At 40.6% G+C, this 17,716-nt stretch overlaps 3 protein-coding genes across 6 annotated transcripts in view; 1 reads left to right on the plus strand and 2 right to left on the minus strand.

The window, feature by feature from the left end:
- Positions 1-610: 610 nt before the first annotated feature.
- tmem74b (transmembrane protein 74B) lies at positions 611-5,082 on the minus strand. The gene is made up of 2 exons (XM_048253928.1): positions 4,822-5,082; positions 611-3,964 (listed from the first exon to the last, which is right to left on the minus strand). The coding sequence occupies exon 2, from the start codon at positions 3,884-3,886 to the stop codon at positions 3,140-3,142; it is 747 nt and encodes a 248-aa protein (XP_048109885.1). The 5' UTR covers positions 3,887-3,964; positions 4,822-5,082; the 3' UTR covers positions 611-3,139.
- A 2,958-nt stretch (positions 5,083-8,040) lies between these two features.
- On the plus strand, positions 8,041-10,173 carry LOC125301843 (bladder cancer associated protein). 2 transcript variants are annotated; one of them, XM_048254647.1, is made up of 2 exons: positions 8,041-8,370; positions 9,434-10,173. In XM_048254647.1, the coding sequence occupies exon 2, from the start codon at positions 9,567-9,569 to the stop codon at positions 9,828-9,830; it is 264 nt and encodes an 87-aa protein (XP_048110604.1). In that variant the 5' UTR covers positions 8,041-8,370; positions 9,434-9,566; the 3' UTR covers positions 9,831-10,173. The 2 variants fall into 2 exon arrangements, with proteins under 2 accessions (XP_048110604.1, XP_048110605.1); XM_048254648.1 differs by lacking the exon at positions 8,041-8,370 and adding an exon at positions 8,401-9,231.
- Positions 10,174-12,421: 2,248 nt separating this feature from the next.
- The window catches only part of ripor3 (RIPOR family member 3), a 29,293-nt gene continuing 23,998 nt past the window's right edge, over positions 12,422-17,716 (minus strand). For all 3 annotated transcript variants that reach the window (XM_048254644.1, XM_048254645.1, XM_048254646.1), the window contains 8 exons: positions 16,775-16,943; positions 16,375-16,504; positions 15,726-15,890; positions 15,304-15,462; positions 14,683-14,885; positions 14,312-14,395; positions 13,449-13,539; positions 12,422-13,199 (listed from right to left, as the gene is read on the minus strand). In XM_048254644.1, coding sequence (XP_048110601.1) covers positions 13,099-13,199; positions 13,449-13,539; positions 14,312-14,395; positions 14,683-14,885; positions 15,304-15,462; positions 15,726-15,890; positions 16,375-16,504; positions 16,775-16,943 — 1,102 coding nt within the window. In that variant the 3' untranslated portion in view covers positions 12,422-13,098. The remainder of the gene's footprint in view (positions 13,200-13,448; positions 13,540-14,311; positions 14,396-14,682; positions 14,886-15,303; positions 15,463-15,725; positions 15,891-16,374; positions 16,505-16,774; positions 16,944-17,716) is intronic.

Below are 17,716 nucleotides of genomic sequence, written 5' to 3' on the forward strand. Positions count from 1 at the left end.
CAATCACAGGGGCAACCACTGTACCCTTGAACAAAGCATTTAACCCCAGGCTGCTCTAGCGGGTCTGTCCCTGTAGTAAGTTAGTTCACAGTAAGTCACTCTAGATGAGAGAGTCTGTTAAATGGCAAATACACTCTGTAGATATATGCTTACATTCTTTAAATGTTAGCTTTTGTTACGGCTGGACTGGACTCAGTTGGACAGTGACAACCCTGAACGTTTTGTTCAATAACTGAGATCATTTACTGGTTAAAGACAACCCACAAACTCACTTGTGTTAGGTCATTCCACGTCACATCATGCAGTTAATAAAACTGGGGGTAAGTGTACTCTTGAATGCCACTAGTGAACAATAGTTAATTTCTGAAATGAAATGACTTTCTCAGGGACCTAGTCCCCGAGTCTTCAGCTGAGTCTTTAGAACATCACTACATGGACATGGCCTCTTTGCTTTTGTGTCACCTACTCCCTGTGTCCTCTGCAGTTGTGCATTAACTCCAAGGGCAGTCTAATTGAGCATGCTGAGATCATAAGCAATATCCAGTACAAGCTTTTAATTAGATTTAATTTGTGAATAAAGTCACAAAGGCTTTGTGCAATAATCGGCTTTTTATTTCTCCTGACCTTTTACAGGTTTACATATAACCAATTGAGGAAACATTCGTATTAGGGTTGATATGGTCCTTGAGTGTACAAGTTATATTGCTGTATCAGCTTTGTATTGCATTGAGAAAGAAAGACAACATCTATCATTTTTCAAGCTGGTGGGGACATTCAGTTTGTTCATTTTAATTAAACACCTCAATAACAATCAGTGCCGCATCCCGTTTTCTGTAATAAATTATTAAATATGCTGTACAAATAAATATAAAGAACAGTCATCAATTTGATTGTAATGGCCAGTCCAGTGAACCTTTACAAGAGACTCTATGTAGGCCTACCCCAAAGACAACATGAGAATCAGGTTAACGTAGAGGCAAGCACACAAACAACACAGGTGATAAGATCCATGAAGTGTAGCTTGTGATATGATCACAAAACATCTGTAAACATATATTATGATGTCATTTTCACCATTCACCTATAATCCATCTCACTAATGTCATAAATGTCATGGTAGATATCAATACACTTTACTCATCAACACTACCAAAATATTACATGTAATAATGCAAGATTAAACACAGCACTCTCTCACATAGGCTGCCTTTGTCACCTGTGGTCTGAAATGTAAATTATTTGAAGTGCAATCTAAGTGCTGAATAACAAACAAGAAAGGCCAACATTTTCACTATTAGTTTGATGAACAATTTTACAATAAATGGTGCTTTTCAGAGTATATGTCTATAGGCACAATAGCTGGTACAAGCAGGTAACTGTGGATACACAAGGCATTTTTTGTTTGCTTATAAATCAGGAACTATAGCCAGGTATTTTGTCTGATGTTACCTTCTTCATTATATCCTCTGCTGTTTCCTTTTAAGTCAGGAAAAAAAACCCTAATGAGGTGCAGTTGCAAATGAGTTTAAAGATGGGCTGCTTTCATTTGGTTGTGTGCTCTGTTCTAAAACTTTCATCATTCCACAGACTGTTCTCTTCACACATTCTCTCATGTGGTTCTTAACATTTCTCTTGCGTAAATCTACAGTTTCTGCCTATATTCAATTATCTATCTCTCAGTTCCATGCAACTACATCTCTTGAGCAGTTTTGGGCCTATATTCTGATGGTGCCAGATTCTGCCTTTGGGTGTCATACAATAAATTGAAAATAAAGAGATGATCCTGATGACAAGTGCATTGTCCTATAAAATGGCCCCCATAGTCCACTACCATGGCGTGATCTACACATTACACTGAAATAAGGCTGTTGCAATACATTATAATATAGCAACATTATACTTTATACATTACACATTATAATTCCTAGGTGTAGTTAACAGCTTATAGAAGGAAAACAAATAAAAAGCAAATCAGCTCAAAGTATTTCTGTGAATATTGTTTTGATGTTGACATCAACATTCAATAGTTACGCTAATGCATTGATATAACCCTTCTGATGGCCATGGACATAATAAACCTAAAGGTGATAGCATGTCAAAAGGGTTGTGTATATGACAACATTGAGAATTGTGAGACATGCTTGTGTAAAAATACATTAGCTGAATGAGCTGTTGTTTCTGTCTCAGTGGCTGTGTTAAGTAGTTCATTCATCAGATGCTAACAGTTTAATAAGGGATATGTTAAATATGCCCTTTTTAGATTATATAAAAAAAATATGCATGTAAACAGCATTATGATAAATTAAACCAATGTGAGACCAATGGGAAATCATAGATTGTGTTGACACTCTCTGAAACAATCCAGACTGATCTATAAAGAAACCTTTCTTTTCTCATTCCCCTTTGTTAATATTCTTAATTGTGAGTATACAAATTCTTTGACATTATTTTACACAGAATGCTATGGTTGGATAATTAATTACTGTACTGTCTTAAAACAATCCAACATCCTGTGAGTAACAATCTGACTTGGGAGCAAGTTCCGCTATGTATGTAAAGACTTCTGCCCACCTACAAATATTTAACATTATTGGATAATTAGTTAGACACTGACTTTTATACTTTTATGAATTGAATAATACTCACCCACTGAACATGTTTCATTCTGTTGCTATGCACATCCAAGTTATACAGCAACTGTCCTATAATCCTTGAATCACAAACTGACCACCTACTACATGGCATTGTGATTTCAATTTACAGTGACAGTGTTTTTTAAGGCAACCTTACATATTGAAAATATGTACATGATTTCATTAATAATCTGATATACAGTAGATTATACAGACATATATTTCAAGTCTTGAGAAGCAGATAGCTGTTAGTTTGCAGCATGTTATGTCATTATTGTTTTTGTGTAAATATTTCTTTCTGTGGTTGATCAACAACTAAATCCTAATGCTATTTTATCCAGTTGTGATAACATTCTTGATTGAAAATTGTACTCTCTCTAACCTGCTATCCCTGTGACCTACTATTTCAAACAACATGTCTGAAATGCGCCTTACCTTCACATGTTTGTCTTAGAACAACCCCAGATAAGAAATAACCCTTGAAAACAATTGTGCAGACAATTGTGCTACAGTTCTTTTGTCGCAGTAGACACTTGGCTAGTTTTGTCTTCACTGACTGGACCAGTGCATGTGGTGTTAGGTTCACAGTCCACAAGAGTATCCCTGCCCTCACCCTCCAACTGCCTCATTCGAAGATTTATAGATCCATAGGTTTTCCTGGGTCTCCTGGACATGGCGAAAGTCCTCCTGCGGTACAGTTCACCCTTACATATTGACACCATGAGCATGATTGACAAAAGCATCCCACCAAGTGTAAGCAGCCCAAGACCTGCTATTATACACTTGTCCAGATGGGAACCAAGCTGTGCATAGTACATTTCTAGTTTTTCCATCTGGCGAGCTGTCACCATGTCTGGGTTGACCTTAGCTTCTCTGGGTATGGTGTAGGCAATCACTACCAGGACAATTCCACTGACCAGGAACACCAGAGCAGAAATTAATCCATAGTCCACGGTACTCCCACTAAAATCCAACTCTTGGTCATCATCAGATCGGGGAGAGAGCTCATCCCGTTGGAGATTTGGGGGAATCGGCCGGTCTCTGGTGTGAGGTATAGACTCGTGGATGTGTTGTCTTGAGCCGGTGGGGAACTTTATCTCCTCGTCCTCATCCTGATAGGACGCGTTCTCGAAGCCACCAGTCGCTGTCCGAGGTTCTGACCGCGAGGGCTGCTGCGGCGACGAGGCCTCGTGGGCATCTCGCCTTTTACCATCCCCCAATTCACGGAGCTCCACCGCATTCAAAGACTCCATCTAGAATCAAGCTGGGTGACCATGTCGTTTTAGAACCTCCCACCATTCATTTTCACATCTGCGAATACCTGCGGATACCTGTGAATAAGTCAACCATGAGACGTTTGGTAAAACGGCCAGTGACACATGGGATTTTCTTTGAATGCAAAACAAACGGTATTTCATGAGAAGGTTCGTCGACAACTCCAAACAAAGCTTATAGCAATAGTTGCAAAAAATAAACAGCATGTGTTAAAAGCCCACTGCCACTGGCAATAAAATAGGCTATAGGCTATACCAATAGCCTGCTCATGAATTACGCACTCTGTTCTAATCCACAAGTCGACAACTGCGATGTCAAATTAAGGAATTTCGTTCTAATTACAGAAAGAATCTGTTTTACCTCACGAGGACGATTGACTTGGAGCGCTGAAGTCAAAGACTGTGTTTAAGATAGAACGACAAAATTTTGAGGATGGAACGACAAAAACGCCTCTCCACCCTGCTTTCCTTCCCAACTTAGCCGGCATCGCATCTACTACCGCGGTCAGTTCAGAGAGATTAATGGAGCGGAGAGCCATAAACACATCTTTGATGTGCTGTAACCTATTTGAAATAAGGAGTTGATTACGTCGCGCTCAAAGTTGTCAGTATGTGCTCGGAAAGCACTGAATTTCAATGCAATAAATTGCACCGGGCATTATGAACCCCAAGCAAAAAACACCCTCCCGTTCTCCAGTTTTAATTTGAAAACTGAACACATTGTGTTTTCAGGATTGTTAACGTGTCGCGTAATCAAACCAGATATGACCTTGATGCCCATTCCAATAATACTACTTTATCGACTACATCTTCAATTTGTCAAACCGGATCAAGATTCCACTGAGAGAGCGTTACTAGTGTAAATGAGCAACAAAATGAGCATCAAAAATGAGGATGGCTGTAAGCACACCTACCTGTGGTTATCGATGTTCGAGTGATAAAACAGAGTGGGGGGAAGGATTGCAGGGTGTTGTGAGAGAGACCTTTGCAAGAGACCTCTCGGGAGAGACGCCATGCGCGGAGCAAATCTGCTCAATATGAAAGCGAGAGGCAACACTGGTCCCTCTACTCACGAATGCAACAATACGTGGAGACCCAGTTCCTCAGAAGAAAAAGCCTCTTGAGGAAATATGACCAAAGGGCGTCATCTGAGGAGATAAGGGAATGATAGCCTACTATCTGTATTAGGCTATCAAGGACATCAGATGATCCAGGCTTCACCCAATTATTTTGAAGAAAAGATGATGCGCTCATTAGCCTACTGTAAATCTGTTTATTAAAAATCACAACACAATACCTGTTCACATTAATAGCATTTCATGACCTCTCTCTCTTTCTTTCTCTCTCTAGCTAATGCAGAATTATACAACAAAATGATGTAATCTAACCAGTTAAGGATCCTGAGTAGATCATGGCTCTGAGCACATGGGTTACAATTCATGTTGTGGTGGATGATATCATCAAGGGTTATTGAGATGCAGTGCTATGATTTTGATACAGCCTGACTGAGACAGAATAATCATGCAGCCAACTTTTCCACAGCAGACAACGAGTGAAGTGCTATCACAATTCAGTTATTTAAATGGCCAGTATTGGGTGGTTGATTCAGTCATCATAACTCCTGTTGGGGGAATGAGATTGGGGTAACTACCATTACAAATTGTACATTTTAGCATTTTAGGCTAGGCTACTATTACTCCACTCTAAAATGGTCCATAGCCCAAATTGGATGATATTACCAGTGTGAAGACTCCTCAGGTGAGCCATTTTGTGAGACCAGACTATCAGCCAACACCAAAACTGTGAAGAGGTGTCTCTGTTGGACTCAAATCTAACTCAAGAGGTTGGTATATCAACACAAGACAAATTAAGAGAGAACAGATTGCCATGGAAACTGTGTTGAATCAAGCCACTTAATCAAGCCGCTTGCAGGCAGACCAGAAGACATCCCTTTGTCTAATGATGGTATTTACCTGCTGAACACAAGAGGTAGTACACTAAATAAAAGTCTATCAACAGAACAGCAGTAATGATTGTTTTTTTCTACTAGCTTGCCAAGTAAAAGTAGCATTAAGTATGTCGGTCACTGGGTGAAATCAAGCACAAGAAACATCTTAGGCTAAAAGGGACGACAGAAAATTGATTTCAGGCTACGAGTACCTTTTCAATCACATTCTTTGCATTCAACAGAAGCACTTTGGACATTTCTGAAATCCCCCAAGGACAAATATATTTCACCACAAGAGCTGTTAACTGAGGTGTCAGTAGCTGTGTTTCACCTTTCCCCAGGTCCACTACTGGCAGGAAACCGAGAATGGCAGCAGCTCACCTAATATTACATGGCCAAGCCAGTTAATGAAGCTGATCAAATGTTCTGCCCTGACTACATTATAGCTGTCAGTGTTATGTCCTGCCTGATAAAAAGGACAATACTGAAATATGTAGATAGCCCAGAGAGAACCATAAGCATTACTGTGTCCAAGATACAAAAAAACACTCTCATCTTATGAAAGCCTGCGTTATATCATTAAAACCTGCACAGATAAAATACAGTTAAAGAAGCAGTCCTTGATTAGGTCTATAATACATTACACTTTTCATTATATTCAGCTAAATCTCTTTGCATTCTAGGCTACAAGTTCTTCATCCAGTCTATGTTTAACAAATCTCTCATGATCCTGCACGGCCCTGGCTCACATGGCTCAGATCAAAACATTAATCTATCTGCTCACAACGTTGCTTCAGGTGAATTGTGTGTATTTGATTGGCTGTTTACCTCAAATGTCAACAACCTCTTGCCAGAATCGAGGACTGCATTTTTATTGGTTGGCACCCAACAAACGTCATGCTACTCTATTCTAGAGAATTATATTATTCTTGGTGAAGGGGAATTATTTTACCCTGCCTGTACTCCACTTGTTTAATATGAAGCAGTGCAAGGCCATGCTCATCCCAAAGCCAATTTTGGATGGGTGCAGGATCTAGCATATCAGTATCCAAGAGAATTAAAAGATGATCCGCATACCAGAGAGCTTTTTTTGTGTGTGACGTTATGTCACGAATAAAGCACTGTGAATATTGTGCGGCTTATCTTTTAATTCCATGGCTGGCTCAGGCTCACTAACTCATCTTCCCCTGTTGGAGGTATGTACCTAATGTTGCCTTTCTGGGTGAAGCCACCACCACAGTTTTTCTGCGCAGCATCAGCACCATGGTCAGTGACACAACCTGTCTGTTCAGAGTACTATGTGCCTGTTGTACAAGAGGTCCCTCACCTGGCTCGTTCTTGACATGTGTTAGGCTACCCCCTCCATCACTTTGGTAGGCCTACATTGGAAGTCCTGCCGCTGCTTCACATAACACTTTTCTCATGAGGGCAACTGACAATTACAACTGAACATTCACTTTCATTAAAATGCCAAATGCAGGTCCCTACAGTTTCTGGTTGCAGTCAGTCCGCTGAGAACATGGCCATTAGCCTAAAGACTGTTACCAGTCAAAATATTGTTACAGCAGTGATGGGCACAACAAATAAGTCTGAGGCGTCATGGTGGAACACAGGTCGCAGGTAAGCGGATGTAGTGGTAAAGCAAGAGTGGGTAAAGTGGGTAAGAGGGTAGGCTAAACTATGATTCTGTCATCACGGTGAGGTGGAGTGCGCCATGCGGTATCGGATTATTAAAAAAGGCATTCAGAACATGTTTGTTGATAGTGGAGGTTATAGTTGAGAGGTGGATACTCTAATAAGAGGTGGATAAACTCTACTTCTGACATTTCAGAGGTGGATAAGATAAACTGCGTTTACTTGCGTTAGCCTCCACGCATGGGGATGTTGCCAAACATGCAAGGTGCTATAATTTAGATCCAGTGTTGTTCTGAGCTCTAACATTATTCTGCGACATGGTGATGTTTCTCAAAGGTAGGGCTTACACCACCATAAGTTGACAACGTTTAGAATGAGCAGTTTTAGTTTCACATAAGCCCTTGCACATAGAATAGAACCAACAAAACAACTTTGCCAGCACAGCCTAATTAATTCCAGCATTTGACCAGCAGGAGGCTTCCTGTCTGACGCTCATCCCTCAAAGCCTGTTCCCAGACGGGCTCTGCTGGTCCCCTGATTAAAAGTGGAAGGCATGGACAATACCATGCCTTAAATGCTCAGCTGGACGTACGAGCATCAAACTAGTGGACACGTAATTACTAGACAAAAAAATAACAATCTACGATTAAGACAATTGTTTGTTGTAATTGCATGTTAATTACACCAAAAACGAGTTAAATCACTCGTTTAAATTCAGGCAACGCCAGACGAGCTATACCAACGAGGTCCTCTTTAGCACGGCTAAGTTTTCTACTGTTATATGGTTAGATGGCAGCAGCTGCGCAATCAATCCAGTTGCTAGAGAAAGCAATGGAGTCCAGCTTTGTGAATACGCAAGGTTGAACATGGAGAATGACAGGTTTGAATGCGTGGCATACTATAACAGACGTACATGATTGTTTTCAATGCACATGGTCTTATGAATTAAGTGATACAATTCTGAAAACAAGTCTGATGAAAGCGAGCGTCTAAGTAATTAGCTAGTGGTAGCTTTATCAGGTAGCTAGAGGCTAGTAAGCGTCATTGGCAAAGAACCTACCTAGCAAGTTAACATTAGCAAAACAAATGGTATGCTTTGTATGTGGCAGATAGCATGCTAGTAGTTGTGGCCCATATTGCTTTGATGGGTGGTTTATACGTCTTTATTGTTAATAAACTAGGTTTAGTTTGAGACCGATTCATTTTTTACATAAGTTGACTTTGGAACTATCCTCGAAAAGGACAAGCTAGCTGTCGTACCCTAAATAGTTAGTTCCGCAGACTCACTGACTGTGCTGGCTAGTTTACCTTGTACGTTAGCATGGCTAATGTGAAGGCAGCAATGCATTTCAGCTGGTGGGAACTTGTAGTGGCCGGTTTTGGTTCTAAATAGCCTCGAAGCTAGCAGTGAAGTTGAAACGGGCTGTATTAGGCTACATAGTAATAATAGCACATAGGTCAATATCCATTATTAACTCTACGGTAATGGTGGTGACCAATAATGCTAGCTCACCATTTAAGACACGTCATTGTTTTGCTTTAACATGAGTTAACTGTTTAAAAATCCGAGAACTTGGTAAAGTACTTCGACTGTCCTCTGTTAAACTTCAATGGAATCCTTGTCTAAAAGTGTGATTGACGGCTTTTACTGCAGTTGACTAGTTCTAGGGGTGGCGTAGCTATTTTTACATGACGAGCCGCGAATGCAGTCAGGCCACTTCTCAAACGTCACTGCAGTTTGGTAAGAGAGTAGCCTACACCTCTTCAAATTCCTGTTATTGAGACAGGGTGTCAGACAAATCTGGTTGCTTTAGCTTAATATTATGTAGAATGAGTTTACATAATAGGAACTCAGTTGAAAATGACAATGGATGTAATATTGTAAGTCTTGACTTTGTTTGAGAACTGATGTGTGTTGCCTGATGTCTTTGCTTTATCCCTAGGCCTTACATGAGATCCGAGAAGTCTTGATCCCATGCACCTGCTGTGGCGGCTGGCAATCTCATTGTGAGCATCATTCCACCTGTTACTTTGGACTAGGCATTTACATTTGGTGCATATACACCTAAAGAGACCATGTACTGCCTGCAGTGGTTGCTCCCAGTCCTGCTCATCCCAAAACCTTTGAATCCAGCATTATGGTTCAATCACTCCATGTTCATGGGCTTCTACCTGCTCAGCTTCTTGTTGGAGAGGAAGCCGTGCACCATTTGTGCCTTAGTGTTCTTGGCAGCACTGTTCCTCATCTGCTACAGCTGCTGGGGAAACTGCTTTCTCTACCACTGCCATGATTCTCCACTGCCGGACTCTGCACATGATCCCAATATCGTTGGCACCTAAAGAGCATCAGCTCAGCTCGCTCAACAGCTATAATCTGGACAATCTTAGCCTATATCTAAAGCCTGGAACCCTTCACTGGAAGTCCCTGCCAGGAGTGAAGCAATGCTGAGAAATAGCACTGTCTGCCCATGATGTGATGATGACATACCTTATCCCTCTCCTACACATTCACCTCTTTTTTATTTGTACTGTTGATCTCTTTCTGGGGTCAGATATGAAAACTGCATGAGTGACCTGTAGGGTTCTTTTGTCTTTTTTTCCAGTGGTTTAGAAATCATGCATTGTTACCAACGTTTTAAATGAAGTGTTCCCAATGGTGTAAATTAAAACGAGCTCGAGTGGGTCACCGCCCTTCCTTCCATCAGGTTAGATTGACAGTGATTTGGTTTGCAAGGAAGCCTTAAGAGATGTATGGAGAACATACAGCTTGTACCAACACCCCCCACTCCAAAAAAAATCCCCATTCCCCCCATCACAAGATCAGGTACTCTGACAATTTCTATTGGTGACCCTTTAGGTGTGTTAATCATCAATTCTGCTTGGCATGATTATGGAAAAATGTCCATGTATTATTGGAGTATGTGCAAGATCAAGGGTAATCTGATTGTCTTGGACTATATGGGATTCGGTGTGTCTTCAGCAAGGACCTTTTTATACACAATGGGATAAGCAGCCCAAATGGTTGAATGTTCATAATGGGGAGAATGCACCACAAGAATTACCTAGCATAGGCTGAACAACAGGTGTGACATGCTCCTTGTTTACGTCACCAAAGTCATTAGATGAAATGGTGCATTTTTTTTTTTTTTCCCCTTCGCTGTTTTTATTCAACCTACTACCCTAGATGACCTGTTTGGAGAGCTTTTAGCACTTCAAATTACTTGCCCCCCTGTATTTAGACTAATGAGCTTTTCGGTTGAAAGGGTTTAGTTTTGTACTCGATCTCACTCAGTATTACATCGTTCTGGACAGAGGACCTATCTGGATGAGGGTTAATCTTTCTGCTGGTGGCCATCCAATGACCCACAGGCACACAGCGGCTTGTTGTTTTTGTTTGCCTGGTCTGCTTTTAAAAGAAACTTTTTGACAATGAATCCAACAATACTTGTGAATTGTGTTGCGTGTGATTTGTCATAGCGTAAGAAAACAATTGTTTGCCATTAAACGAGATTAGAGTACATCTTTTGACCTGTTGTGACATTGTGTGGTGCAGTGCTGTTTTATTTTTATTTTTTTACTCAGAAGGATTGTTTATCATTCTGTGCTGTGAAGTTAGTGACATTGTCTACTACAAAGTCTTCAGCTATTTTCTTTTTTGAAAACAGCTTTTAATTTAGTGGATGGTTATGGAAGCTCATAACATGCATCTCCGCACACTGAAATTTACTATGTCCATGATCCCGTTACTGGTTTGCTGTGCAGTAGAATTTGAGGCAAATGCCTCAGGTTTTAAAAAAGCACTGGAAATAAATTTCCTCTAACTTTTACAAGTTCTCAGCTGTTTACATTAGCCACAGTTTTTACTGTGTTTATGTATTTGTTATTGTTGAGATCTAACCTTTGGATTAATATATTCTCCCTCTAGACTGAAACTATGATGCAACAAAATTTACCATTTCCTGTGTAAACAGGCTACAATGAAGTGAATACACACACACACACAGAGACAGAGCTACTCGCAAATGTGTAAACAGAAATGTGGTCTTGTTACTAGGTAAATAATAGTTTTCTATTGTAGTGGCTGTTCGTTTCCTCAGTCGTGTATAATCAAACTATTTTGCCTGTTGCATTATCACGTCAGAGCAACCATCAATCAATGTAGGGTTGCTGATTTTTGCCTTTGTATAGTCACCTCTGAGAAAGATGTTATGGTATAGCTACCTTCTCTACAGCATTACAATAATTTTTCTTTGTGTGTGAAAATTGCAGAGCTTTTTCAAAGCTGGCACACACTAACTCCTTGAACCACAAATAAACAAGGGCAATGTAGATTTTATAGCATAAAGTGCATTTTCCAACTACCCCCTCTCACCTGCACAGGAAGTAGATTATTTTAAATGTGGGAATGAAAACCGCCTGTGGGAATTTGCGTAAAATGCTAGATTAATGGTTGCCAGTAATGGTTACTTTCAGAGTACATTAATCTGTTGATTATTCTGTTGATTAATCGATTAGTTGTTTGATCGATTAAATGTCAGAAAACTGAAAAACATGAGTCAATAAAATGTCAGAAAACTGAAAAAACGTCAATCTGTGTTTCCCAAAGCCCAAGATTATGTCCTCAAATGCCTTGCTTTGCCAAAATTCAGTATATTTAGATTACGGTCATGGAGGACTAAGTAAAACAGAAAATATTCAAGGTAAAGAAGTTGCAGTCCAATAATTTCTAGGCATGTTCCTCAACAAAATGACAAACAAATTAACAGAACAGTTGACTTACATAGTTGACAACTAATCAATTAATTAATCAATTATTGTGGCCCAAATATACCTCTCTATGCCAGGGCTCTCATGCTTAGAGAATAGTGGCTGCCTGGTTGGTCTCATCCAGAGATGTCTACTTCCATTATTTGATATAACAGAATCATCGGTTGCAAGTGATAAGCTGTCAAGCAGATGTTCGGCAAGGACAATTTGCAGCTGGTCCTCCTGACAGCATTTAATTGACTTATAACATGGAAAATGCTCCCCCTTCTGCAGATTCATGCTCAGTCACAACACACCATTTCACCAAATTATATACATTTATTCTGTTGTTTCTTGTGTACATATGTTAATAAGGGTAAAATATAATATTTATTTATAAATATTTTCCTTTTTCAGTTTTATAATGTACAAAAACTTGTCCATAATACATGTGTGTACTTATAATTAGAACTTCATTCAAAACCATCAAGGATGACATACCATATACCTCAATTATAACTTATCATGTATAGTTCTCTGTTTACAACCATGACAGATGACCCATGTCATAAATACCTAATGTATTTAGTCAAGCACCATTTTGTCCAATGTCTAAGCACTTACACGGTGTGAGCAGATCTGTGACCCAGCTATGCAACTGATCTGTACAGATTTACTGGCTTCAGCTCACTGGCTTCAACTCACAGTCTATTGCAATAATGAGGTGTGATCATTTTTTCTTCTGTGAATTAGTGAAAAGAAAATTGCTCCATACAACATGTAGGTATTGAACGCTTGTATGTACACACTGTTAAGCCATGGCTCATTTTAGTCCACATTCCATACTTTCTTCTATCTCTTTTTACAATATTGTGATTTCGGTCTCCAAATTCTGGTAAGCATCCTCCTGTAACTCAGAGCAAATCTTCTCCATCCGCTGATATGCAGTGTATCCTTTCTTACCTGCAAAACAATTGGAAAGAAAATAGTGAAACTTTTTGAACAGGAGATATTATCAGGACCTTTTCCATTTTACAACTAAGATTTGGTTTGTGACTGAAAGGCTTATGTTGTTGTTAGATTGTCCTAATCACTATTATTCGTTCATTGCTCTTCTCTTGACTTGAAGCTTTGACATTCAATGGAAGACTTTGTCGTCACCATTTCTATAGTATATTGAAATCATGGCTTTAGGAGAAGGTCAAAGGTTACCAAATGATAGGACGGTCTCTTTGGCCGCATTCCGAAGGTCCTCATCAGTCAAGCGACACAGTTCAGCCACCTGTTCTGCACTCTCGGTTGCCTAGGAAACATACATCACAGTCGATAATCCCTGGTGGTTATGGTTGTTATATTTAGCAGGTAGGTTTTGGTTCCTGTTAGAGTTTTGAAACCACTGTAGGTCTTTTTTAGTTGTCATGAGAAATGGGAAGTGTTTGTTTTAGTTGCTTTTGAGTTTTTGTTGAGGCCTGATGAGATTTGGGTGTGGGGATGTTTGCATGAATCTTACATATAATGAACATGAAGCATATTATGAGTAATATAGGGCATCAGAGTATACTGGCAGTGTCAGAGAGTTATACAATTGAGGATGCAGGGGAAGATCTGCCCCATATGTCAGACTGAGCCTGTGTATGTGATATGTGTGTGGCATTCTAGGACATACATACATAAGTACATTGCAAACATGCATTTCATTTCTAAAAAGTCAAGTGGTTATTATAATGTTTGTTTTAATAACATACACAATTCTGGGGAGGCAACGTAATAAAAGGCCAGCTCGTACAACAGCGTTTTGATCCCTGTCGGATCAGTCACACCCAACTCCTATTTTTCTCCTATACAGTGTTTGACCTCAGCACATGTGTGAGTAACAGTCCTAGGGGGTATTCCAAGTATGTTTACCCCTTACTTTGAGTTAACTTAAACTTACCCAGGTTTGACACTAAACCACATACTTGGAATACCTCCCTGGTGGTCATTGGGCTTTGAGACCATAAGCATGGCTTGACTGAGCACATGAGGCGCTAGCAGCAGCTGAGCTTCAGTGATCCCTCCTCTCAGCTGTTACTTACCTTCAGACACTTCAGAGCCAGACAGGCTGCCCTCTGCACTCGGATGTCACTGTCCTTCAGGACCTCCGTGTAATAAACCACAGCCTGAGAATGTAAAAGAGTATACATCCTCACTGGAGCAGCAGAAATGTAATTATATTCAGAAGCTCTATTTTAAGTTCTGGTTATCGTTTTGGTTTAATTCAAATGTGACTTTAATCACCCAGTTAGCTAGTTTAAAGGAATAACACATTGTTCTAATGAGGAGATGAGGCATTGAGTTCTAGTTGGAAAGATAATGAGTTGGAAGTTTAAAGTAGATTAAATGGTAAAGGTGAGCAGGAAGAAAGACATATCTCAGGTTGAGATGAGCTGTTGTGAAGTATCCTTACTTTTGCCCGTAAGGCCTTGAAGCCACATATTCTGCAGAGGCAGGAGGCTGCGGCCTGGGCGACCTTATGATTGGAGTCTGTCTGCAGCTCTGCTACCAGTCGCAGAGTCCGACTGAGAGGCTGCAGCTCAGCAATGCGTCTCCCCCGGATCTTCTTAAGGGCTCTCCTCCTCTTAGGACTCTCCAGGGCTGACAGCAAGTACACTGGGCAAGAGAGATGTCTCTCATTACTAAGGTTTTCATTTTACATCCTCTGGTACATGTTGAAAAGTACAATGTTTGATTGTGCTATTACAGTTGGTATGTTAACTGTTATGTTGGAATGGGAATATGAAAGTATAATGAAAGACAATAAGATAGCACTACAATACTGCAGTTGTAATTAAGCAGGATTTCTTCCGACTAACAAGAATACAGGTTTTAATTAATGATTCAATCAAATGTCCTACCCACAGTGTGTTGGGTGTTTCAATGTACGTGGGAGAAAAATGAAAGAAAGAGAATGAAACAGATGTGAATTTTAAACTATGCCGTAGAACCTCTCACTGTTGTAAGATAACCCTTCAGATAACACCTCTTTAAATGTAATCCGCTCCGTATGTTTCTCCTGGCTGTGGCCTACCTTCTTTGGAGAGGCGAGAGATGTGCTCTCCAAAGTCTGTGAGACCCCATCTGTTGAGGTAGGTGAAGAACTGGAAGACAGTGACGCGGTCGGTGTTGCACAGGATGGTGGGAACCATTCTGCAGCTGGCCTGAATCTGTTGGAGCAGCTGCAGAAACACTGCAGACACCAACATCAGCACTTTAGCTTTGCATTCCTCACTGATAAAGAACAAGGCATGCAGGACTTTTCCCCCTGTCATGTCTGACATTTTAATCAACATTTTTATTGTGTTTATTATATAGGGCTAAAGGGCTATGACCAAAATGTCTTTCTTTGAAATTCATTATTTGTCCATGTAAAATATTTAGCTGAATAGTGTTTATGTTTATGGTGTTTAGTAGATGCTTTTATCCAAACTGTTGAAACCTAAAGTGCTGTACCTGCGTCTGACTGTCCTGGCTGCTTGGCTTTGACCTTGTGAATGAATCTCTTGCGGAGGCTCCTGCTGAAGGCGTCGGCAGAGCAGCAGAAGGGGGTCTCCCGGCCGGAGCAATCCTCCCACAGGGCCTGCAGGCTCCTCTGCTTCTGGGTGCCAGCGGGGAGGACTAGGAGGAGACGAACGTCAACATCACAGTCACACGATCGCAGGAAAGCGCACAGCACACAGGAGTGTCAGTGGTGATGAACATTCTCTCAGCACGTTTGGAATGGAATCGCAGGAGATGGATGACAGGTGAGAATGTATTTTTTGACACCATAGTACACATATGGTGTTATAGCAGACAGTTAAGAAAGAGTGGGAGGCCTGTCTGCATTTTATACATTCTGGTTGTTATGGTTACATCCTCATTTTAGTACTACACCTCTGAGTAGATGGTTTTATGTTTTTTCAAATGTAATAGAAGAATCCAAAAAACATTTTTGGTTTAGCTCACACATGTACATGACATGTACTACATTTGTATAAAGTATAAAATTCCTATATATTCCTATATCTTTGCAAAGAATTATTTAATTGTTGTGGGTATGAAATGCAGAGGTAGAGAAAAGTCACAGTGAAATGTCATGTTGATACTCTAAACCACTTACTGTCTTGTACTGAGAAGTCATCTATCTTCCCAAGGGATAGCTTGCCGATTTTTTCGAGCACCTCGAGTTGCCTTGATATCTCTTCCAGAATGTCCTTGCGCACAAGGTCAGAATCGGAACCTCTCAGTGCCTGAAAGAACATGAACCTTGGTCTCAGTGTGAAAGCAATGCAGTGATATCCACAAGACATGCAGTTAAAATAAATCTCAAAGAAACACCTGTGTGTCATTGAGATGAACTATACTACACTGAGCTCCTCTACTTGCAATAAGATCTAAAAATGAATTTAGATGACAGAAGATAGGTAAAAGAAATAGCTTTCATCCAGTGGAATAAAAATGTTGTTGATGATGTGATGTATGCTCCATGTTGTGGCTAGTGTCAGTGAAATCAAAGTCACCCTCAGTAGTACAGCGCTGATGCTCAGGTGGGTCTCTAGGCTCTGGTCGAGACTGAAGCTGCCGGTGCTCAGCGGGATGGCGTCTCCGCTCTCTGGCTCTGTCCGCGGGGAGTCTTCCTCTGACAAGAGCCCCAGGCTCCGCAGTGTGTTCTCCTTAAATAAACTGATCCTGCGGCGACACGACAAGGGGGTGCATTTTAGCTTAGCGGGTTTTTAATTTAAGATTTTTAATGGGCCAGCCAGCCAGCAACCCAGCCAGCTTCTCTGTGCTCAGTTAGCATCTGACTCTGGAGTGTTAGAGCTGCATGTATGGGCTTTGAACTCATGTCCTCATAGACCTCAGCTAGTTTTCTTACACATTTTATGATAATTTGACCAAAGTGTTTAATCTCAGGTAGAGCACAAATTGCCTTGACAGGACCTTGAAGTAGGTCATTTGGATTTCTCACTCATACACACTGTTGACATCCACTGCCACTAGAGGGGGCTGCAGTAGCTCTATTGATCTCGCAGAGAACCACTTGACCTGCCCTCAGAGAATTGACATTGCTTTGGTATGACTGCACGTCTGACATGAAATGTTACGAGTTCCAGCCCTGTAAAAGCACTCTAGTGTGCCCTATAGCACTGTTGTCCTTCACCCATATCTGTGTGAATGGGACTTCATAAAACCAAAGCCACAGACTCAGTCCTCCCAGCTTTTGCTCACTGCCTTACTGCATTTCTCTGACTGCATGGTGGCATATTCACAGACAACAAATTAATTTGGACTGTCAAAATATAGGGCTGTTGAGCATTAATAGATATGTCAGATGAATCACAACACTGCCATCTCCCAGTGGAAATGTTGCATGCTAGGGACCATTAAAATATGTGTTTAGTGCCACTGTCTGTCACTCTTAAAGTTAGATCTATGGGAATGAAATCATATAGCATGCTGTA

This window comes from Alosa alosa, chromosome 10 (genome assembly GCF_017589495.1).
Source record: "Alosa alosa isolate M-15738 ecotype Scorff River chromosome 10, AALO_Geno_1.1, whole genome shotgun sequence".
Lineage (NCBI taxonomy): Eukaryota > Metazoa > Chordata > Actinopteri > Clupeiformes > Clupeidae > Alosa > Alosa alosa.